General features: G+C 39.3%; 1 protein-coding gene across 14 annotated transcripts in view; it reads left to right on the top strand.

Moving 5' to 3' along the window:
• Positions 1-25,030, top strand: part of NFASC (neurofascin) — a 189,042-nt gene extending 164,012 nt beyond the window's left edge. For 4 of the 14 annotated variants that reach the window (XM_018571659.1, XM_018571658.1, XM_018571661.1 and 1 more), the window contains 7 exons: positions 4,960-5,145; positions 6,675-6,791; positions 9,777-9,929; positions 11,426-11,557; positions 13,007-13,076; positions 19,808-19,819; positions 23,633-25,030. In XM_018571659.1, coding sequence (XP_018427161.1) covers positions 4,960-5,145; positions 6,675-6,791; positions 9,777-9,929; positions 11,426-11,557; positions 13,007-13,076; positions 19,808-19,819; positions 23,633-23,864 — 902 coding nt within the window. In that variant the 3' untranslated portion in view covers positions 23,865-25,030. Of the gene's footprint in view, positions 1-4,919; positions 5,146-6,674; positions 6,792-9,776; positions 9,930-11,088; positions 11,237-11,425; positions 11,558-13,006; positions 13,077-19,374; positions 19,387-19,807; positions 19,820-23,632 lie in introns of those variants that run through there. The other 10 variants (XM_018571666.1, XM_018571656.1, XM_018571664.1 and 7 more) reach the window with 8 other exon arrangements.
• Positions 25,031-25,625: the final 595 nt, after the last annotated feature.

Genomic DNA, 25,625 nt, shown 5'->3' with positions numbered 1-25,625 from the left:
TTCAGAAGTCCTCGTACATGTTCATCTCCAGAATCAGTGGCTGACCACTGGATCTCCAGACTCAGGCCCCAGTGTCAGTATCAGGCTAGTCCCCAGGCTTAGGCCCAGCCAGTTCAGTCTCTCAGCAGATGTCCTGACAAATATGAATGGGTAAGGGGAAAGGTTACACACAGTACATTTGTACACAAAATGTAAAGAAAACCACAATACTGAGATTTTCTTCCCACACTTCACAAACAAAAACTTACTGTCACCAGATACTTAAATGACAGTGTCTTTATCTAACACATCCTATTCCTATCTCTATCTAGATGTAACAGACCTTTCAATAATGAGGCAATACAGTTGTGACAACAAAAGTGCAGTGGTGATTCTTTTCCTCTTAGTGCATCCGCATCTGTAAGAAACACACAGCATAACAGCAACACATCTGTATGAGCAACACCCCCTAGAGGCTGCAACTCATACAACATCACAGTTTAAGGCAATGGCAATCTAAAGCTCAATTTAGAAGTCCACCCCTGACTAGTTTGCCACCTAGTGGTCAAACCGAAAAAAAGCAACATACCACTGTGGTGCAAATAATTTAAAAAAATATATATAGTTGGTTCTTGCTTGTAGGATGTCTATCAGTTCACCTGCAGAGGAAAAAATAAAATCCTAACTATACACTTGGAATAAGAAGCCTAGTGCTCCCCACCCAACAGTCCTCTTCAATGGTATCTCTCAACACACACTATAGTGGATGAGAAGGAGATGAAAAACTTCTTCAGGGACAAACTAAAAAACATTCCCCTTTTCTGAATATCATCCAGCACACACACTTGGGTGGCTGAAGGTCTTTTCTTGTAACCCAACTAAAAAACTGTTACCAACTCAATCAGGAACAGTGCCATCCATAAAAGAAAACATTGGAATTAAAAGGTACAGCAAACGGAGGAAGCCTCCTCTCCTACTTGTAATACTGAGGATCAGGCAGAGTGGCCGGTTTTCCTTTAGCATCAATGGTGGTGATACTTACGATTTAATCCTCACGACTAGGCCTCTGGATGACAACTTTTAAAGATGTATCTGCCATACTTCCAGGTGTCCATTCAGGTGTCCAAATTATTGATGAATAAGAGATCAAGTCTCTTGTTCCGGTAAGGCTTGGGAATACCCAGGAACTCCCACACAGCTTCTCTACACCACTCCTCTTTGATGCGTTCAATTTCTTACATAACATCTTCAGGGACATATGGAAACTCTAACCCATACTCAGTGGCAACTTTACGTTGGACAACACGCTGCAGCCATGACAACTTGCTCATCTTAGATGTATCACCTTGCCTGGGCAGCACATATGAATCCGGTGACTTCCTCACATACACCGCATTAGACATGGTTTCAGCAACAGACTTGGCTTCTGTACGTGGTAGGGATTCATCTGTAATAGGACAGTCAGATTGTTGGATCTTACAATCCTGCCTTCCTCTCACTCACACGCGCAGCCGCTGCTGGCATTGATTCTTGGCCAGTGATCTCTGTGGGCTCAGGATCAGCCAGAGCAGAGTCTTGAGCCAGGTTGCACTCCTCATCAGACACAGCACCCCAATGATGCATGGGATGGGACATAACACTGCCCTCTCCCTGCTCAGCCTCACTCTCATGGCACAGAGGTTGTTCAGGGATCCCCCCTGGCATAATCACTCCTGCTGCTACTGCCATCCCAGCACTGATAACCCCAGAGTCCTCACCGTCAGAAGAGCTGGTCAGGCATCCCGGAGAGTTGGTAGCTTCTTCCGATGCACCAAACACTCGTCCACGGGCTCTGCACAAGAATAGCTGAGCTGTCTTGCAGTGAAATAGTTTTGCCTTCCAGCCGATGCAGAGATATTCGCTTCTTTTCACAATGGGACCGGTGTCCCCAGTCACAGCAGAGGAAACGCTAGCGGGTTCTCTCTGGGTGAAACTTGTGGTCCAATCCACACGGAGGATGCCGGATGGCAGGTTCTCCTTCCCAGGGGTTAGCAGAAACTGTCCGCAGCCTTCACATCTGGTCCAGGCACGGATATACATCAAAATCTTCCCACAGCTGCCACAGGAAAGGCCGGTCAGCTCTTGACCTCCCATAGCACATATGGCGATACGACCATTCAATTCCAGGCGTAGGCTGGTATCTACAACGGTACCTTGGCCATAGGGCACCACTCCAGCCGGGGCTCCAGAAGGGCTCAGCCGAGCTCCTCCAATGCTACTCTTGGCAGAAGATGTGGCATAAGGCCGGTAAACGAAAGCCATCTTGCTTGCGTTGCTGCTTCACTCCCTCACCAACCCAAAGGCCGGTGAGTTCTGGAAACTTCTGGCGCCATCCCTGTCTCTTGTGACCAGTTGAAAAGGACATTTTATCCAATAAATGCACTTTCCTTTTCACAATAGCACAAACAATCACATGACACAGTTCCTGAGTTGCTAGGGGTGATTAGAGTCACCCCCAGTCCCAATGTCGGTTGCTATGGGTTACTGCAGCACACAATCTCACAAAAACGGCTCAAGGCGGCTAGGAAGATCCCGGACGAGTCCCCACGTGTAGCGCTCACCCCCTAAGGAGCCACTGGATGATCGGGTCTTCCATAGCCTGTCTAGGGATTGCTAAGCACCTGGCTGCCCCAATAGCACTTACCACCTCCAGTGGCGACCGACAAAGCGAAGTCCAGACAGTAGATAAAAGCTGAATCTCTTTTATTGCTGAACTTCGTGGAGACAGGGTCAGGCGCATCCAGGACGAGGTAGACTCCTTTAAGATATAGAACACAGTAACGTCTGTCATTACAGACTAGGACCTTTAAGCCAAACCGGCAATCTGTGCAGAGAACATCAGGCAAAGAAGTACTTCAGAAGTCCTCGTACATGTTCATCTCCAGAATCAGTGGCTGACCACTGGATCTCCAGACTCAGGCCCCAGTGTCAGTATCAGGCTAGTCCCCAGACTTAGGCCCAGCCAGTTCAGTCTCTCAGCAGCCTCCCCCCGGGGAGGCCCGGGGGAGGGGAGAGACTGTTGCATCTGCCACACTGAGCATTTATACCCTCTCCAAGCATGCATCACTGGCCTGTACCTTCCAGTGATTGGCTAGCAGACACAAATGCTCAGAACAATCCTTATTGGCTGCTCTGCTCTGTGTGGCACAACACACCCAGCAACAGGCAGATGCAGCATCCACAGATTGTTCTGAAGAAATTGATATGAACACAAACTACAACTTTATCTCAGACTAAGTACAGTCTGAGAACAACTAAATTTTATAGCACTCCTGTTGGCAGGGTGCTACACATTTATATATTTCAACGTTTTTTTATTTTTAGGATGAAAATATTTATCTCCAGTTTTTATAGCAAAAAAAACTTATTTTACTTATAGTAAAAAAAACTGACAGCATTTCTAAACCTTCCCTCCTTCTATCCAAAACTTAAAAAAAAAAAAAAAAACTTTGGCTGGGATTCTACTACTAATGTGAAATCCATTCTACTTTTTATATAAAATGAAACTCTGTAGGCAGAGGAGATGGAATGAGGGTTACGTTTAAAGGATTTATCTTAACACTGGTACAAGACTGGTCTTGCATATATTACAAATGCAACCATCTATTACATTGCAGTGTGAAAATCTATTTATGAATATGTGTGGATGAACAGTTGTTAACCTTACTGACTACAGTTTTAAATTTGGTTTAAATGCTGGTATAATGCATAGCATATGAGTTGACCTGACCATAGATATTATGATCAGATTGTATAGTTCACTAAATAGTTGTACAGCTAATTGAAACTGTGCATAGATATGTAATATACAATTATTGAGTACGTTGCTGTAAAAAAGTAATAGGGTAAGCTGGACTGGTGATGCTCTTTTTTTTAATTCCTGTGTGTGTAATTTTTTTTTCTTTGCAAGACATACAGTATATGAATGCATTCTCTCTTTAAGCATTATGTTGGAAAATACAATCTTGTGTAAATAATATACTTTCAAATATTTTGCCAAATAATCACTTTTGTTCCATATTTTACCTAAGAGTAGTTTTTAACCTAAGTCTTTAACTTATTTTTTTTTTTTTAGCTTTACATGTGGTTTGCTCTTCGTGACATTGAGTTCTGGTTTACTCCAGGATTTAAAGAATAACTGCACTTTTAATGAAAAATGCATCCTTACAACAGGCAGGCCATATATGTTACCAAAGCATAACTTTAAAATTGCAACTGTTTGAAGCAGAAATCTGTTTGAGTTGTCCAGCTAGTATGGGGCTGCCACAGTGTTCACATCTTTAAGTTCTCCTGAATGGTAACACAAAGGGCAGGAAGCATAAGGAGGATTGGGTAAATGGTTTGTATCAGGATGGCAAATCATTTATAAGATCCAACCTAACACTCCCTCCCCCATATCTTCCTCTACATACCTCCTACCTTACAGTGTTACACAGGAGATTAAAAATGTAAATGCATTTTATGAACAGTGCATTCACCTTTAAAAAATAAGTCTACCTGAAACTGATATTCTGCTGAATGGACAAAGGTGGGTTGTATTACCTGCTAGCTTGTTAAATGTCTTGAGGATTCCATTGGCGAGGTATCGTCTTTATTATATTCTTACTTCACCCCATCATTGAAGGTATTACAAGGGTACTATACTGTCGTGGCAATTTACAGTGAAGATTTTACAATATATAGAGTGGTGCTTTGTTCCGGCTTTATAATGGAAGCGTTATCATGACCCAATGCATGTAATACATGTGCTAGCTTAATTTAATCTAAAGAAAAACACATTGCAACAGATATAATTGCAAATCTCCTAAATGACACACCAGTGTAATATTTTTAACATTTACATTCATGACTTGATCTTTGGACCTAATATTTCAATGTATGCTTTATACCTCTTGTATAAGGCTTGCACCTTTCTCTTCTGCTTTCTCGTCTCATTCTTAGTTGCCCCTACGTCTCCAGTATCTCCCACAGAAGCACCCACAAAAATTCCAACTGGTCACCTGACCACTCCGGGTACTACTACTACTACTGTTACTACTACTACTACGACTAGCACAACCCTCTCTACAACCACCTTCATTACTGCTACTGAAATCAGACAAACAGTGGTTAGCATCCACGAAATAGGTACTGACCACCTTAAAGGGTTGATTTTATAACGAACATGCCACACATAGCTTTTCAATTTTTCTTTATTATAGATTATGTAGATAGAATGAAAACATCCTAAATTAAACCAAAAATTTGATTTGTCTGGGTATTTTGTAATGTAGGTGTTTGTGTTGGGCAGATTGCACAATTGTAACTTGTGTGTGTATCACATAATGGGGTTGATTTACTAAAGGAGTAGAGCATGTTTACTTTGAAAAGTGAATGTTAACTTAACTAAGTAAATAAGGAGAAAACTCACTTTGCAAAGAATACCTCATTATGTGAAGGAGAATTAAAAAAAACATGATTTTTACTCTCACAATTGAATGATTGAAGTAAGCTCAGCCTGACCGCACTAATTTAAGGAAAAATTAACTTTGCAAAGTGAACATACTCTATTTCTTTAGTAAATCACTCCAATGAGTATCAATATAAATTCAGAAGTTAATTGGTGCTCTAAAACATCCTTGGCAGAAACAGGTTTTCTTCTTCCTTTTCTGAGTTTCTGTTTATATAAGCTGTAGGAGAACCATACAGAAAATGATCAAGCTGTATATTCTTTATATAAACTGCATTTTATTATTGAAATTATTGAAACTGTATTAGCAGGAATCACCTGCTTTTTTGAACCATAGGAATAAATACTTATTTACAACACCTCTTACTTTACTAAGCATACATCGACGAAGGTATATACGTTAATAGTAAAGAATGGAAATAGTATTATTCGAAGGACATACATATATACAATAGACAAACATAAGGCCTATTCACACCAGCAACGTTGGGCTATGTTGCCCTGATGGAGTTCTAAGCTGCATTAATTACAGCAATAATGACCAACTTTAATAAAGCCATGCTTGGAGTGACAGCAACGGATGGTGCCATGCAGAGTAACCGTGAATTCAAGTCACCAGTGCTCCGTTGAAGGTGAAATAACCAACTCGTATTTATTCAGAAAAGCATCATATAGGTTAATACTCCTACGTTTTGAGGATGTGCAGGGTCCCTTCCTCCAGGAAACATACTTTGGTGTGGGGAGGACTTCTCTTCAATTCAGGGTTACATTGCCAAACACAGTCACAAGGCAATTAGCCTTATGTTGATATGAAAATCCTGTATAATAATAGTATTGTCCTGAGGTTTTAGTTCAACCAGCCACCCTGTTGGTGTGCAATGAAAAAAAAACCTGAGATGTTGCATGTATGTGTGGTGCATTCCACCATACTGAAGCACATTGCAACAAGCTGCAGCGACTATAAATAACATTAGAAGTAAAAAGAAAAAACATTGTAATGTGTGTTAAAATCGCATTGCAAGTTAAAATGTACCATTGTGCATGTGAAAGTGCCCTTGCAAAGAAGACTCAATTGTTTAAGTGAATTTATTTCCTTTGCCAAAAACAAAAATATGTATATTTTAAAAACACTAGACACCCAGCTTGCAAGGATTTTTCCCTAAATAAAATTCTGTTGGTCCTAACCTGTTTTGAATCACTTTCCTAGCAACATCTGGACAACCTATTTGGAACATCACAGCTTTGCCCAACAGCCACTGGGCAAACATCACCTGGATGCATAACTTAGGGCCTGGCTCTGAGTTTATGGTTGAGTATATTGATAGTAAGCATCACTTCAGCATGTGTATTGTGTGTAGCCATAATGGATTTTTTTAGCTACCACATACAATCACCTACCGGTACTGCTGCACCATGATTGAGCATAGCACAAAAAGACACTCCGGGAGCTGGCTCTGAAGACTGTTTATATGCCTGCACTTGCTTGCTGTCATATAATTACCTTGTATATGTATTATAGGAACACACACACACGCAATAGCATACAGCAAATTAAAGTAATGGAAAAGTCAGAATTCCTTATCTCTTTCCAATACTAGATCAGTAACTCCGAAAGTATTATGGCCAAATCATCAGCAAGATAGCCTGGCAACTAACATTTCCAGAAGAACAGGTCTGCAATCGCATACTAGACATTTCTCCCAAGACAGGTTTCCATTAACTGACACACTCAAAGGGTAATTTACTAAAAGAATCATTTTACAGACATAAACATCCAGACAGCCTCATAGAATTTTCAGATTTATTTTTACAAATTAATTAAATAGTAAACATTAGGTGGTAAATTGACAGTTTTATTTAAGCCTACCAGCCTAAGTCCAGGATTATGGCCAACATTTAAAGAAAATAGCATTTGTCAATTCAGTTTATGCAGCATAAATGTGCTCTATATAATGATACTTTCTGGCTCTTTATGATTAAAATAAAGCAAATATTATTTTAATAAGAGAAATATGGAGAATGTCATTGCCAACCTCCTAAAAATGCTAATTGCCTGGCTTTCTCTGGCACCAATACTTTTGATAAACTGGAATCAGCATACAGCTAAAAAAAAAAAAAGATTGAACTCCTGATCTGCATTCTTATTCAAGTAAGCTTTTGGTCAACATAATATTCAGACAACTAGTATTTTTAAAATTTAGTCCAGCGGTGGCACCCTGTGCATTATCTTAGTATGAATTTTCTTTAACACTTCAATCTTTTAAATTATTACAAAAAAAAAGAATTTGTTGTGCATTCCTATGGGGCATTTTATCAACACAAAACCTGGAAACTTACACAACTTTACCTGCCTAATTACAGTGATTTACCAGGCTGAGATGAGAGCTGAGGATGAGAGCCTTCTTGGTCTTGACATTTCTCTAATGGGCATGCATATAAAGCAGTTAGTGTGACTTTCACCATTTGCTGGTGATGAATCAATCAATCATTCACTGTCACTTAAAAAAAACATGCATCAGCAAGAAATGTTTGGTGAATGTCAGATTCATTGCTTTATAAGTTTGTTCCTAAATTTCCCACTCCTGGAGTGTCCGTTTTGCGCTTAATCAGCTTGTTAGATCAGGTTGAGTGCTATTTTTGCATAGAAATCTATAGGAACTTTCATCATATGTTTTTGAGAATATAAAAAAAAATCATAAAAAAAGAGCATATTTATTTTTTCTTTTATTAGTGTGTTATGTAATCACAATGTGTTGAAAATAGCACAACTCCAAATTCCAAAACTGTCTAAAATAGCAGTGTTCTGAACTAACAACACATTACATATCCAAAAGCACAGAAGAATATTTTCATCTTTCTCTAGGGTGGAAGTTCCTATATGTGACTATGGATTTGAGACATTTTATGTATATATATATATAAGGTGGCCAGTTGCTTATGGTAAATGAATATGTCTGGCATGGCATTTTGCCCATTCGTTATGTTTTCTTTTTTAGTAAAATAAAGGTTTTGTCACCTCCATGTATTGAAATGTTTTTGGCTTATATGCATTGCGCTGAATTTGCCTTGCGTGTGTGTTCGATTGCCATGCTTCATGTCAACAGCTTCCATATTGTCTACTACCAACGGACAGAGCCACATGGCTGCACTAATGGTGATGAGACTTATAAAATATAAGTGTCTTATATTGTGCTGAGTATAAACCAATGATAAACATTGTAGGGTTATTATCAAATGGTGTACAGACTGCAACGCAGACATCTGCTACAATGATGTTTATAATGGTTTTCTGCTTGTCTTTGACAGATTGTATGGCATCAGTTGCCCATAGTAGCATGTTGTATAACAGTATGCACAGAATTTTGGTAAAACAGTTGGTCTAGATGTCAGGTTTATGCACATGAGTATTGTGCACGCCTATGTCTATATTAAAAGACTAACATACAAATATGGTACATTTCGTGGACTTGATTTTTTATGTGAATTGCTGGGATTGGGTATTATATTTATTTTATATATATTTTCTTTTTACTTACCAGTAAAGGAAATACTGTGGTTTATGTCTTTCACTGTAGAAAATCTAAAGAGATTTGCAACTGCAGGCCCATACCAAAAAAGAGTAGAGGTTCCCTGCTTCCTTCTAGGATGCCATGGTCTACATTAAGCTAGCATGAAGAAGGCTCTTCCCTGCAAAATCTTATCACAGTTGACCGTATTACAGAAAATTATTGTGTCACTGATATAATAATTGGCACAGGGACTTTCTTGAAAATAATGCTATGCAAATTCAATTTAAAGTGGAAATCTAACTAAATCTTTATGTCTAGAGTAATAAAGTATAGAAAGGTTATAAAATTTGGCAAGGTTTATTGCTGCCTGTGTCTACTTAATGAGATTCATTGTCATTTCCTTGTCCAAAAAACACTCGTTATCAAAACAGGAAGTGAGGGGAAATATCTACAACTGGGACACAGATAGTAATAAAAACACAGATAGCAATTCCCCACTAAACTAAAATTGTGGTGTTTGGACCTCTAGAAACTATACTTAGCGGTGATGTCCAAATATTGATAGACTGGGCAAGGACTGGGGACTAGATAGGGGCTGTTTCAAATTCACATGTTAGATTCGTACATTTTGATCATTGTGGTATGCAGTTTTATGGCCAGAAGGCATTGTTTCTGATTTAAAGCCATTATCTGTGTGTATGTGGGTCTGCAGCACATTGCATGAAACCTTTGCTCTGGCTTTCCTCTCCATCTCCTGCTCTCCACTCAGCCGACATTCATCCTTAGCTCTTTCCTATCAGGTAATAACATGAACAGAACTGTTCCAGTTAAGGGTCATCCCCCCTCAATTCAGCTGTCTGACCTGGTCCCCGGGATGACCTACCGAGTACGGGTTTATTCCCGGGAGCACCACTCAGTCACAAGCCCATACGTGACGTTCGAGACCAGCTCAGGTGAGGGCTTTGTGTTCCTTCAATGGCAACACAGGTACAATCTTTGACGCATGTGCATGGGGGGGGGGGGGGGGGCTTTGGGGAAAAATAGCTTGTAAAATGAAATTCAGATTGAAAACTGATACATTTTTATAACATAAAGTTGAAAGGGGCAAAAGTATAATTGGAGACATTTTTAAATTTTGCAGATAGTATATTAGTATACTATCTGAAAAGTTTATCTCTTATCAATCTATCCATGTAATCTATCTATCTATCTATCTATCTATCTATCTATCTATCTATCTATCTATCTATCTATCTATCTATCTGTACTACTCTATCTACCTACTCTACTATGTATCACTTTAGGCAAAACTTCATATTTTGCAAATATTTATATGTTTTGTACAGTATAGCAAGTCCTTAATATGTGCAAAATGAAACCTGTTTACCTAATAAAGGTGGAGGTTAAAGCAGTTACCCAGTCAGTAATCTTATGGGGTCCTTTGCATTTAATATATTCTTTTCAGGCTAATACGGCAGCTCAAAAAGCAAAGCATAATTTCAACGAATTATAGCAATTATAAATTATCTTTAATTGCTCTGAATACAGAATTGTGTGCTATGAGTTACTATTTTATTAAACAAGCTTGTTTTGTTGTCAAAGAAGGATGTACTGTAAAATGCTGTGCATTCAAGATTTCCATCAAACCGCTTTTATCCGTTTTAAATGGAAGTTGCTATTTTGTAATGTGTGCTAGAACCTTCCTAATTGGTGTACGCCTTATCTTCCTTGTTTGATTAAGCTTTTAAAATTGCTATCATGAACCCACTTTTATATTGCAAAATATTAGATGTAATATTAAGTGATCACAATCAGTTGCAAATATTGATTATTATTCTTACCATACTGCAAAATATGTATATTATTTCTGTGGATAGGATCTCCTGATCATAGAAATGTATTTATGCTTTTTTTTGGTAAATTAGATCATGTCATGTGATATAAATACATGTTTTACCTTTAAGCTCTACATTGTTTTATGATCAAATTTCTTGCAAGATGTCGCTTTGTTGCAGAAATGCACATTTACATTTTGTCCACACACTATTGTTCCATTACTCTAGGCTAAGTTCTGTTTTTTACTCCTTTGCTTTTTTGACTGTCTAATTACAGAGCTTCCTTTCTTCGATCCTCAACAGCCCCCCTGGTTACTTGGTCTCTTCACATGAGCTCCAGAGAAACTGTGTGATTGGCCCATACATACCAACCTTCTATCCTGTAGAGAGACTCTAAAAAGACTACTGTCTCAGAGTTGAAGGACAAGGTTGGGGCTCTGTCTTCTACAGTCCCGATGATATACAAGCTTCCATCATTGTTTTAATACCGTTTAAACTATTTTTCCTCCCTTTGTGGATTATGTATTATTTGCTTTACATACACATTGCTGTTTGCTATGTTTATATAAGGTCAAGTACGTCTATATGACCAATGGTTTTCTTACCTCTGGCAGCTTACACAAAGAACCAAGTAGACATTGCCACTCAAGGTTGGTTCATTGGGCTCATGTGTGCTGTTGCTCTGCTTGTACTTATCCTGTTGATTGTGTGCTTCATCAAGAGGAGTCGAGGAGGCAAATACCCAGGTAATAGGCAAATTTGTTGACAGCATCACAGATGATTGGAAAAAGTCATTTATTTTCTTCATTAAATTTAAACATGTAAGGTCATTAACGAAAAAGTAAACAAACTCTGACAGAATGCATATTTTAAAACTAATAGAATATTTTGAATATTAGAACGTATTTATAACATAATATAATATTAGCATACTATTATAATGTTATAAAATATATTTTATTATATAACATCTTTATTATCACAGATAAGAAAATAATCACACTCCACACTCTTCTACTGCACATACTGGCCACCAACATACCTTCTGCACTCCACTTCTACACATGCTGGCCACTATTATGCTGTCTCCACTTCTGTTCTGCACATGCTGCCCCACCACATATGCTGTGCATTTATCCCCTGCACATACCACACACACTCTCATACTCTCAACACTGCTTTCCTGTACATACTGGCTGTCATCATACCCTGCAGCACTTCTCTGCTGCACATAGTGCCCTTCCTTGTACCTTCTAGCACTCCTCACCTGTACATTTTGGCCACCACTATACACGCCAGCACTACTTTCCTGCACATACTACCCATCATCATCATCATCCTCCGACACCCCACTCTTGCACATGCAGCCTACCATAGTACCCTCCGCTCTCCTACAAATACGCCCAGCTGCGTATCTCCCACACTTTCCTCTTGCACATAATGCCCCACTTCACACACTCTGCACTTCTATCCTGAACATCAGCCTGCTCTCATCTCCACACTCCTCTGCTGTAGATACTGCCCACCCTCATACCCACCTCACATCTCACATCTGTCCTGCACAATCTACACGCCCTTATACCCTCCACACTTCTCTCTTGCACTTACTGCTCACTGTCATACCCTTCTCACTCTTCTCCTGCACATACCACCTGCTGTAAACCCACCACACTTTTTTCCTGAATGTACTGCATAGCCTCCACACTCTTCTTCTTTACCCACAGCCCACTGTCCCAAACTACCCAATCTTCTCTTAAACATATAGTCAGATCACATACCACTGCATGCTACTGCTACTCAAACTACTCACTGTTATACCAGGTCTCATGTCCTGCACATACTGCCCAATGCTGGATCCTCTGTTATTCCTCTTTTGCACATACTGCCTTCTGACATACTCTGTTTTCTTCTCCTGTTCCTACTCCTCACCATCATACCGTCTGGTACTCCTCTACTGCACATACAGGTTGTTGTCATACCCTCCAGTAATCTAGTTCTGCACATACTGGACACTGCCCAGTACTGGACACTGCATTTCTGTATATACTGCCTGCGGAAACACTTCTGCTGGTTCTTGATATTCCCAACTATGCTCCTTCTGAGACGGGCACACTTTTTTAGTAGTCAATAATTTTAGTGATGGGGCATGATGGGAAATTATATAAAAGTCCACTTTGATTTGTTGTACTCTTTAGTGCGAGAGAAAAAGGAAGTGGCTTTGGGTGCTGAAGATCAGAAGGATGAGGATGGATCATTTGATTACAGGTAAGGATAGATCCAAAATGATGTATTAACCCCTCCGGAACATTTTGCACCACAGCTGGCCACACCATTTTTGCAATTTTTCCCATTGATTTGATTTTTCTATTGCTGCGTTGCTAGCGTTTGTAAAAGACCCCCAAACCATATATTTTATGAAAGCACAGGCCTGGTAGAAAAAAAAGATGGTGCTACTAAATTTGTAGGCCCTGCGATAATTGTGCAAATGTTTCTCAAATTAATATTAAACGGATTAAAAATACACAATTCAATTGATAAAGCACACTAAAATTAGTATCAGTGTACAAAAAAAATATTTTCTGACTAAATCTAAAAGCTAAAACTGTATTGAGTTAATAAATAACAAATATTTGCAAATTTTAAATTGCGCCTTTTTGTGACAAGGTAAAAAAAATGTAGGAACGCAAAACTGTGTATAAGCAACTTTTGTTAAAAATCGTTTTTGCGATGTGTTGGTGTTTGTGTTGTGATAAAATGATACAGGCGTATATTTAATTGCAACACAAGGTACAGGCGTATGGCAATGCATCACAAAACTTTGCCATGCGCGGCCACAGTTAATGTTTTTTCAACAGAAAACATTTTTAAAAAATCATGAACTGTGAAGCGTTCTAACAACGCACTGCAGCGCATGTGCATGGCGTACACCACAATCTGGTGCTCGTGTATGTTATGTGTGTGGAGGGGAGGGTTGTGCTTTTTTTTTATTAATGTATTTATTTTTTACACATTTTATTTATTTATTTTTACTGTTGGGAGGGGGGGGGGTGGCTTTGGGGAAATATTAGAGGTCTAGACAGACCCCTGACATTTCCCTTTTGAAATAGAAAAATAAATTAAGGACACCGAGTGCTCAATTTCTTTTTCTGCAGCCTGAGCACTCAATGAATGGGAAGCACTCGGTACAGAGGCTTCCCATCATACAGAGACTGTTGATAGTAAAATATTTACGATCACCAGTTTCTGAATACTGAAAAGCCTCTGTAGTGAGTAGGGATGTCCCAATACTACTTTTTTAAGACCAAGTACAAGTACTTGCCCTCAGGTACTTTCCGATACCAATTACCAATACTTTTTCTTAAAGGGACATGTGACATTTTTTCTAAAACAACACAGACTAATGATTTTAGGGCAGTTTCCCACCCGGGCTAAATACAGATGTCCCCAAAGCAGAATACAGATGTCTGCAAAGCACAATACACGTCCCCAGAGCACACTACATCCCAGCAGAGCACAATACATCCCACCATATCAGCACAATACATCCCACCACATCTGCACAATAAATCCCACAGCATCTGCACAATAAATCCTACAACATCTGCACGATAGATCTCACAGCATCTGCACGATAGATCTCACAGCATCTGCACGATAGATCCCACAGCATCTGCACGATAGATCCCACAGCATCTGCACGATAGATCCCACAGCATCTGCACGATAGATCCCACAACATCTGCACAATAGATCCCACAACATCTGCACACTAAATCCCACAGCATCTGCACAATAGATCCCACAGCAGCACATTACATACCACCAGAGCAGAAGGTTGCAGTCTCAGCTGGGCGGCATGTGGATCTCTGCAGGGCTCTCAGGTGATCTGACGGGTGCCGGTGTTCGGGGCTGTGCTGTGGCAGGAAGAAGGAGTAGGAGGTATAGAAACGGACAGGCACTGCCATGAAGCTACCGTCAGGACTCCAGCAGGCTGCCGAAGACCCGACAAAATTTTAAAGGGCCGGCATCGGCCTTAAGAATCGGGGCATTTTCAGGAGTACAAGTACTCCTGAAAATGCTTGGTATCGGTATCAGGACATCCCTAGTAGTGAGTGCTTCTCCCCATTGAGAAATTCATGAATGAACAGGAAGTGATGTAAAATCCTGTTCATTCATAACTGGGGACCATAGTACTATGTGCCCCCAGTTATTTACAAACACTGGAGTGATTAAACGATCACTCCAGTGTTTGCTCTGCACAGAGGATCGGTAAATATCACTGATATTTACCGATCCTCCGCTCGGCCACGCACAGAGCCGCTGTCATCCGGAAACTGACAGGATGACAGCGGCTCCAATCTCCTCACCGCTCGGCCATCCTGGCAGCCATTTCTCCTTGGATCGTCTCTGCCTCAGCCCATATAAGCTGGGGAAAGCAGCGGGGACCCATGGAGTCACAGATCCCTGCCTGGAGAGGCTGCAGATGACCCGGAATTTTTGTTAATAGCTGCCCCACTGATGACAGCTATTAATTTAAGGGGGGACTGTCCAGGGAACAGTTCTGCTATAAGTTCATGGTTGCTAAAGCGATCACATAGCAGAACTGTAAATGCCACCGCCGTAAGGCATACTGACCTGGCGTTTCAGGAACAGTTTTGTTCCGCCGTATATATTACGGCGGTGGCAGGGAAAGGGTTGATACCTATCAAAAAAACTTACATGCATATACATTACAGATAAATACAACTAATAAACTATTTTGTAATACAGTGTATATTGATTTAATGTTTACATATCTTTAAGTAAAATGTATAAAAAAACTAAACGGAGTATTGTAGTATGTGATGATACCTTTCTTATTGGACTAACAAAATATATAAAAGACAAGCTTTCGAGAGTTAACCTCTCTTCTTCAGGTCAGAAGCAATACTAATCAACATGACAAGGTTTACCACTTAAAGCAAGAGAAAGTTGTTAGGGAGGGGGGGTGAGTGGGGTGTCATAAATGTTGGACCTGGGAGTAAAGAATGTATCCTGATAACTAGAACACAGAACAAATAAACAGAGAGGTTAACTCTCGAAAGCTTGTCTTTTACATATTTTGTTAGTTCAATAAGAAAGGTATCATCGCATACTACAATACTCCGTTTTGTTTTTGGTTTTTTTATACATCTTCTCTACTAGACTAATACGGCTTACCCGTTTACATTACACTACAATTTAAGTAAAATGCTACATATAGTATATGTAACAATAACTATGTAGTGCTTACACTTGTAATAGACTTGTAATAGACAACCATGAGATGAACATCCCCTTAATACCTAAATCATACAATATTACATATACCACAAAGTGTATAAATCAGGGGAAGTCCAACTTTGGCCCTCCAAAAATCCCATCATGTATTAGCCTCTGGAAGTCATTCCTGTGGCTGCCAGAGTCTTGCAATGCCTTGTGTGACTTCTAGTTCCACAACAGTCTTGGTATCGGTATCAGGACATCCCTAGTAGTGAGTGCTTCTCCCCATTGAGAAATTCATGAATGAACAGGAAGTGATGTAAAATCCTGTTCATTCATAACTGGGGACCATAGTACTATGTGCCCCCAGTTATTTACAAACACTGGAGTGATTAAACGATCACTCCAGTGTTTGCTCTGCACAGAGGATCGGTAAATATCACTGATATTTACCGATCCTCCGCTCGGCCACGCACAGAGCCGCTGTCATCCGGAAACTGACAGGATGACAGCGGCTCCAATCTCCTCACCGCTCGGCCATCCTGGCAGCCATTTCTCCTTGGATCGTCTCTGCCTCAGCCCATATAAGCTGGGGAAAGCAGCGGGGACCCATGGAGTCACAGATCCCTGCCTGGAGAGGCTGCAGATGACCCGGAATTTTTGTTAATAGCTGCCCCACTGATGACAGCTATTAATTTAAGGGGGGACTGTCCAGGGAACAGTTCTGCTATAAGTTCATGGTTGCTAAAGCGATCACATAGCAGAACTGTAAATGCCACCGCCGTAAGGCATACTGACCTGGCGTTTCAGGAACAGTTTTGTTCCGCCGTATATATTACGGCGGTGGCAGGGAAAGGGTTGATACCTATCAAAAAAACTTACATGCATATACATTACAGATAAATACAACTAATAAACTATTTTGTAATACAGTGTATATTGATTTAATGTTTACATATCTTTAAGTAAAATGTATAAAAAAACTAAACGGAGTATTGTAGTATGTGATGATACCTTTCTTATTGGACTAACAAAATATATAAAAGACAAGCTTTCGAGAGTTAACCTCTCTTCTTCAGGTCAGAAGCAATACTAATCAACATGACAAGGTTTACCACTTAAAGCAAGAGAAAGTTGTTAGGGAGGGGGGGTGAGTGGGGTGTCATAAATGTTGGACCTGGGAGTAAAGAATGTATCCTGATAACTAGAACACAGAACAAATAAACAGAGAGGTTAACTCTCGAAAGCTTGTCTTTTACATATTTTGTTAGTTCAATAAGAAAGGTATCATCGCATACTACAATACTCCGTTTTGTTTTTGGTTTTTTTATACATCTTCTCTACTAGACTAATACGGCTTACCCGTTTACATTACACTACAATTTAAGTAAAATGCTACATATAGTATATGTAACAATAACTATGTAGTGCTTACACTTGTAATAGACTTGTAATAGACAACCATGAGATGAACATCCCCTTAATACCTAAATCATACAATATTACATATACCACAAAGTGTATAAATCAGGGGAAGTCCAACTTTGGCCCTCCAAAAATCCCATCATGTATTAGCCTCTGGAAGTCATTCCTGTGGCTGCCAGAGTCTTGCAATGCCTTGTGTGACTTCTAGTTCCACAACAGCTGGAAGGCCAAAATGTGGCTACCCCTGGAATAAATCAACAATGTTCCAATCTCCAAACATCACAGTGAACAGTCCTCTTTTGAAATCTTTAATCCTCCTGTTTTCTTAATCCGATTCCCCTTGTCACACAATGTTTCCATCTCAAATTGAAAAATCATTAATCTTTTCCATTACATTTCTATCACGGAAAGGTAAACGTGCTCATTGATTTCCGTGGTGAAATATGGAATCTTCTCAGTTTCTCATCACCATATATCAACCAAATAAAATAAGAAATAAAAACAGATAGTGTAAAACCATTAGTGTAAAACCATTACAGATTGCAACTCACATGATCCTAGTGCATACAAGCAGTAAACAAAGTGAAAAGTGTTCATTACACACTGAGAACTCGTCCGGCTCCGCCGAGTTCTCAGTGTGTAATGACAGTTCAATGACGGGATTTAATAAGGGAAATACAAGGACGGACATACAATATTTTGCGTTTTTAGGGATTTATTTGGCTAAAGCGTTTATTCATTTGCAGTCAGAAGCCTTAAAGAGGTAGTGAAATACGTATTTGTAATGAACGCAGGCTTGGAAATTCAGCCAATTATATAGTGTCTAATACTAAATCATTAAAGGGAAAAAAAAACTACATTACAATATATTTGTTTGTGAGACCCGATAGAAGAAAGGTTTGCTGAAATGATGGATATATTATACCTTTTTGAAAATGCTCAACATACAGTAATTACACATATATATATCACGGCGGCTCTGCCGAGTTCTCATTGTAATGACAGATCAGCGTCCCCTGGTTACCTGGTAACCAGGGGACGCTGATGTGACATTGCAAGTGGCCGGAGCCATCCGTGAGATGACGCTGCCTCCGTCCAGCTGCCAGTTGCAGGCTTTCGGCCCGCTTTGGCTTTTCACCACATATGCCTTCGGCTCGACTGAGCCACTCGGCCAACTTTAGGAGCTGTACGGGCTATAGTGAATAGCCCGAAAAGCATCCCTTCGGTTCTACTGAACCGAACGGCTCAGACGGCCGAAGCTAGCCAAAGGATCACTCAGAGCTATTGCTGATCCTTCGGCCAGCTTTGTGAATAACCCCCTGAGTATAGAGGATTCCTATTCATCATAGACTATAACTTCAATACAAATTAGTAAACGAAACGTGAGATTGTAGTCCATTACGGGAGTGAGCCTGGAGCGGTGGCTACCTTACAACACATGCAGGGACTATGGTGAACAAAAGTAGCCACACTCTAGAAGGAAGAACAGTATCAGCACCAATTCAGAGATGATTTGAGGATCTACAGCCGAGTGATACACAAATAAGCTATGTTTTTGTCAATAGTTAAGGTACTTGAATGCATTTTTAAGATTCAACTCCTGACTATAGTGTCACTTTTATAGGGCAAGAAGTGTTTGTTTAATGAAATACTGCAGATACTCAAAATAATTGATATACAATATATGTATTTCTTTACACATATTTAAGACATTAGTGAATAAGTGTCACATATTTGTTTTCAGCAAACAGAATGTTTCAGAAATATGTTAGTATCAGTCAGACTTGATAAGTGGTCAACACACCGGGTCACAGTGTCACACAAAGGACAGTGCCACTGTGTCATATCGGCCTGTGCATGTAACGTGTGTGCCTTTTGTTTCCTTCCTGCTCTCCAGGAAAGAGCACAGGTGAGGCACGCCACTGCTTACATGTCACCTTATGTGCGTTATGTGTGCTAGCAGCCTGCATATAGAACAACCAAAAGTCTGCTATGTTTTGGGGCCAAATTTAAAAATGGCTAAGTCATGTGTGCATCTATGTGGAAGTGAAAAAATAAAACAATGCACAAAGAGGAATCTGCTTAGCCAGGTCCAATCTCATAACTGTAACGCTGGTGTACTTAAATGTGATTTTCCCTTTTTAAGCTTTTTTTAAATCGAAACTGATAAGTGTCAGTAGATGTGTCCATGCTATAGCAGTGTGTGTGCTTTTCTTTCCAAATTCCTTATGTGTCCTACCATAGTACCATTTATTGTTTTGTTTTTCTGTCTCTGTATTCTTTTTTTTTGCCTTCCCTAAATAATTATATTTCCATTTCTTCCCATTAAGGTTTTTTGGAAGGTAGGATAAAGTTATTTGTCTGTAAAAGTAAAGCTGTCCTTATTGATACTAATGTTTATAAAATAACCTAGCTACTCCAGTAACTTGTGGCATAAAAAAAGGTGGAACATTAACCTTTTCAAACTAACTTGAATTCTACTGTACATAGAATATACAGTATGTGCTTTAGGAAGCTAACATAGATTAAAAAATATATAAAGTTGGAGCTTCTTCACTAGGCATACTGTCCATATGCCTGACAAAGAAGACTGTTGCTCCTGCAGCTTGCATTTTAATATTTTTTAGCTAGCCACTTTAAAGTATTATATCCTTGAAAATTGTTGCCTTTATATTAGGGATGGGGAAATTAGCGATTAATTCCTCGATTTAATCGTTAAACTTTTAGTTCATTTTATTACTTCATTGCAGTGCTGTATGTGTATAGGTCAATGTAGTTGGGTCTGCATGTGCGTTATAATCGAAATTAATTGATTTAAAAAAAATTAGATTAATCGAACACGAAAATTTATCATTACCAGCCCTACTTTATATCTATGCATTTATTCCTTACACAGTGCAATATTGGTTTTCTTTATAAAACTTGATAAACTCATTATAGTTCACAATTTGACCACTATATGCACTTGTACATTTACCACATGGTGCACTTTTTGGCAGATGCTGCCTTTTCATGAGATTTGCAATAAGCTCAATATTATTGAAAGAGAACTATGGGCCACCTTTTGCCCATAGTTCTCTTCAGAGTCACAGAAGGACATATACTAATGTCCTCCTGTCACCCAAAACTTAAGATATAGCGGGCTATTGCCTGCTATATGCTGACAGTGCCGAGCCGCACCGCAGCCGGGGCGGATCCCGACAATATTGTCGAGATCCACCCTGCTGCCTGAATGACAGCTGGCTCACTGTGCACGCCCCCTCCTCCATCTGTTCCTCCAGTCAGTACTGGAGAATCCGGGAGGGGATTAGGAATCCCTGCGGTGACTGACAGTCATCGCTCTCTGCAGGGAGAGAAACGGGAATGTGTTCCCTGGGTTTCCAATCAATAGAGCCAACCTGTGGCTGCTTCAGTGTCACAGGTCGACTTGAATTTCACTCACCCCATAGTTCTCCTTTAGGTGAGCTACATTATATACCACTGTAATTTAATCGTGTTGTAAAGTACATGAGCTCAACCTTTTCTGTGTTGTAGTTCCAAGAATCAAAATACCTTTTTTGTGAATTAAAAGGTAAATTACTTAAAGAACAATACCGGGGGGGGGGGGATAATAACCCTTGCATTAGGGCTACCTACAAAGGGGTTAGGGAAGGTTTTTTGGGGGGGGGGGGGATATTAACCCTTGCATTAGGGCTACCTACACAAGGGTTAAGGTAGGAAAATAGCAAAGTTATACTCACCCGATCCTCTGAGCTTGCTGGCTGAGACAGCAATCCCTCCAGCCTCTCTCCTCCTCCGTTGCAGTGATGGAATATTCCTCTGCATCCTCATGTTATATACACAGTATATAGGATGTGATGACTCAGGGACCTTAGACCACTGCAGAGGAGAGAGGCTGGAAGGATTGGTCTAACAACAAGCCGGCTTGGAGAATCGGGTGAGTGTAACTTTTTTATTTTAGTCCCTAGAGGAAAAGAAGCATTTAACCCTTGCATTGCACTGGCCCCACTGCTAGGGTTAATAAAATGTTTTCCCTTGGGGGTTTTTTTAACAATTAGTGAAATTGTTCTTTTTGTAACCCTTCCACTGATTGCACTGTGAAATATTGCATGATTTCTACCTAATGTATTAAAGTATGACATGGGAAGATAGGACACAGTTTCTACATTAGCAGCTAATTGTAGAGACTTCATGATTAATTGCTCATATAAAAAATGGATCAGAGGTAACCTGGTCCTTATTATTCACCACTAATTGTAATAAAATCACTGGTAGAGTAGAATTATTTGTGTAATGCTTCTATTTAAAATTGGAATTTGGGATCCAGATTTAGAGAAAAATACACAAACTGGGTTGAAAAACCACAAAATCAGAAGGACAAAACTAAAAATAATATTGCAAGTAAGGATAGTTCCTTTAAAAAAAGAGCAATAAATATTTATAAATTTGCAAAATGAGTCTATAACAATAGATGGTGGATTATTTTCATATCTATCGAAATATGATACGAAGTTGTAGAGACTTTGGAGAGCCTCTTTATAAATGAGCACATTTGTGAGTATTGATACTGTATTTCTCAGTGTTGATATTTCTCAGAAACCTTTACAAACAAGAACCTTTCCATAATATTGGAACACACAAAATATGTTTCCTCAGTTATTAAATAAATTATATATTTTTTAACAATATGCATTTTCCAAAAACTAATTGTGGAACCCCACTGGGAATCTAAATTACACCTTCTCATCTTGGCCTACATTGATACTACAAATGAAGAGGCACATAGAACCAATGACATTTCATTTTTCTTTATGCCAAAATACATCAGGAATCAGCTGATTATTTTCATTAAATTAATAAATTACATCTCAGCATTTCAGTCCAGCTACAAATATTCTAAAGCATATGCTGTTGAGCTTTCAAGAGGCATCCGGAGTCCTTGTAACTCAGTAGTGTGACAAAAGCTTATAATTCATCATCTAATGATAGAGCAGATATTATAGCAGTAATAAAGAGAGGAGATTCGTTTCCTTCATATTCTACATAGTTCCACAGCTAGAGCGCTGTGTACCTTACTAATAATATGCAATAGACCATCTGCCATTCTTTTAAGCTTTCTCGCTTCTTAACAAATATTTAATGCAAGCTGATAATATGAAGCAAGCTGACTTAACTTTTTTTTACTCCCTGCAGCAGTAGATAATAATCTACATCATTAGTAGATGTTCAGGCTACATAACACCCCACGTTTTGCATGCTCTCTTCACCCTGCTTCCCATTACTATTTAGTATAAATGGGCATTTAAATACCTTTGTTTACTTGGTCTTCTATGCAGTCACATGACTGCAAAGTCCCAGCTCCTGCTCTGTGTGATGTGCACAGCTGACAATGGGGCTGAATTTCATAGAGCAGTGATGTCACCCACCGATGTCAACTGTTCTAGGCGCTGGAGGGAGAAATAATTCCTTCCCACCTACTTGCTGATGGTAAATAGTTTGCAGTGGAATGGGGAGCAGTGGGAAGACAGCACTTAAAAGGTGAAGTATTATATAATAGCCTGAACTTCTACTTCTACTCTAGTGTAAAAATCAATACTTTTTTTTAAAGTTTTGGATCAAGTGGGATATGTTTTAGGGTGTTTTTGTTTTGTTTTTAGGTTTTGTTTATTTGCTGTCTGTCACATTGCAACAGACAGACCACAGGAGGTGAGAAAAATCATTTACAAAGTAAGGGGAAGTCCCCTCTTAGACATTTGTACCAGGTGTAACCTTTGGGAGATATCCCCAAACCTCCTCTTCCAGTGACAACTGTAATATTTTAGATTTCTTCTAAGTTTCCGTCACAGTGACAATGGCCACCAAGACAAATAGGGATGTTTTTTCTTCCCAGCAGTGACAGAGACCACAGGAAAAACATAAGGGTTTTAATATTTTCCCACTCTTTTCAAACTTTAAAAAAAAAAAGGATTTTTTTATATACTTTAACATTGATGTGCAAAGTGTGAAGTAATCCTAGCAATCAATCAGCAATTATTTTAATTGCTCTAAACTGGTCAAAAGTAAAATCTGGTTGGTATGGATTTCTGAACCTTGTTGCACCTCTCTATTAAATAGGCCTGTTTAAGTAACATACTTTTTTTTTCCTTTTCAATAAGTGATGAAGACAACAAGCCACTTCAGGGCAGCCAGACTTCTATAGATGGAACCATAAAGCAGCAGGAAAGTGACGACAGCCTTGTTGATTACGGTGAAGGAGGAGAGGGACAGTTTAATGAAGATGGCTCTTTTATAGGGCAGTATACAGTTAAAAAGGACAAAGATGAGACCGAAGGAAATGAAAGTTCAGAAGCCACTTCACCAGTTAATGCCATCTATTCTTTGGCATAGGGCATTGGTACTTCCCTATTCCTTTACTACCTCCATGTCTTTGCCTCTCCTTGGAGCACAGGTTCCATCTTTCCCATGCAAAATTCATATGGTAAGCCTGCACCTGAATGTGGATTCTGCTAACATCCAAAGGACAACTAGGAGGCATGGAAGTGTAGAGCGCAATCCCATCCTACAGCTGCTGCAGTTCTTGTACAAGCCACACACAGTATTATTACCTGCTGGGACATCCTCAAGCCTTGCCTTGCTATCTGCTAATTGTAGTTCCATTGACCTCCTCAGGTTGAAAACTGTCTGATATTCAAAATATGTAGAAATTTCTTCAGAAAGAGGTTGTCTAACTTCTTCCTAAAGTTCACAGTATTTGTTCCAGAAGTCAAATTCTTGTCAGACTGAACTGAACATTTTTTACTTTGTAATGTGACATTACAGCATTGATGGTCAACTATGTACCTAATCATAATGTAACAGAAAATGTAGTAACTATTAATTTTCCCCCTACCTCCAGAGTTATATGCTTTGCTCCAGAGTATTCTGTAATATGACATATATAACAAATAGGGCAATAAGACACTCTGGATTTGTGTTGCTTCATTATCACTCCCCACAGGACAGTGTCTTTTACCCTGCTTTTACTGCTTATGGGGAACCTAGTACTCCCATTAGACAAACCCTAGTCACATGGACCTTTTGATTGTAGCTGCTATCTTTACATATCCCACTTTACACTATCTCCGTGTGTAAGAGCCAACTCCTGCCATTATCCCCTTTTCTGCGAGAAGGATATAAGGAGCAACACAGTAGCAGTACTAACAAAATGTAATAACTGCATTATATACATAAACCTTTACTCTCTGTGACACTAACAATCTATGCAGAAAATATCTGTTCCTGTTTTGTCTTCTGTTTGGATCACACAATTTTTCACTTACTTTTAATTTTGAAGAAAATTATTGCCACCAGAATGATGTAGATGGGACCAGCACCAACCAAGGGTGTGTATAGAAGACTTGGCAGCACCCATAGGGGTAAATTCTTCCTAATATAAGAGATGAAATGCTAAATGAAAGTTATAAACATTTTGTATGCTGATGTAGGGGAACAGCAAAAGGTCCCAAATTGAAACTGTGTACACTAATGTGAATGCTTATGCATACATATAAGAGCTTGTTATATTGTATGTGTTTCCATATCATTACAGAAGGGTATGCTAGAAAAATAGTGGAGACAGACATATTGTCACTACTAATGCATTTTGAGTGTGAGGAGAAGGCTGGAAGCTCCACTGCCTATACTGTACCATATCAGAGCGAGTTAAAATTAAGGGGAGCTGGCACTGCCTTAGTATATCTCAAGCTGTGATCTGAAGCTTTGCCAAATTGGGCCTTAATAGTCACCCAAAATTAAAAGGGTGCCTTCACCCACATCTTGTGTAGTAGTGGTACAAAGATGTCCCAACTATACTTTAAATAACAATCAGCCTTGTTTCTCCTTTTGCACTAAATATTCCTTCATCTTTTATGTTTAAGACTTGTAAATAGTAACTTAAATCCATGTTTAAATACCACTCAGAGAAACATTAATATATTTATATCTAATCATTATACATTATTCACCTTTATACCACTGGAATGTTGGTTAGCCAATATTGATTCTTGGTATTAAACCGAAAAAACTAATTTCTTCCGCTAAGCGGGTTTACTTGCTAGAGTTGAAATTTGTAGTAAATAATATTCTTGCAAGAGATGCTGCAAAGTCCTC

The sequence above is a fragment of the Nanorana parkeri genome, unplaced genomic scaffold (genome assembly GCF_000935625.1).
Source record: "Nanorana parkeri isolate BGI_ZX_2015 unplaced genomic scaffold, ASM93562v1 scaffold1800, whole genome shotgun sequence".
In the NCBI taxonomy this organism is placed as follows: Eukaryota; Metazoa; Chordata; class Amphibia; order Anura; family Dicroglossidae; genus Nanorana; species Nanorana parkeri.
This window is presented reverse-complemented; position numbering and strand designations above follow the sequence as displayed.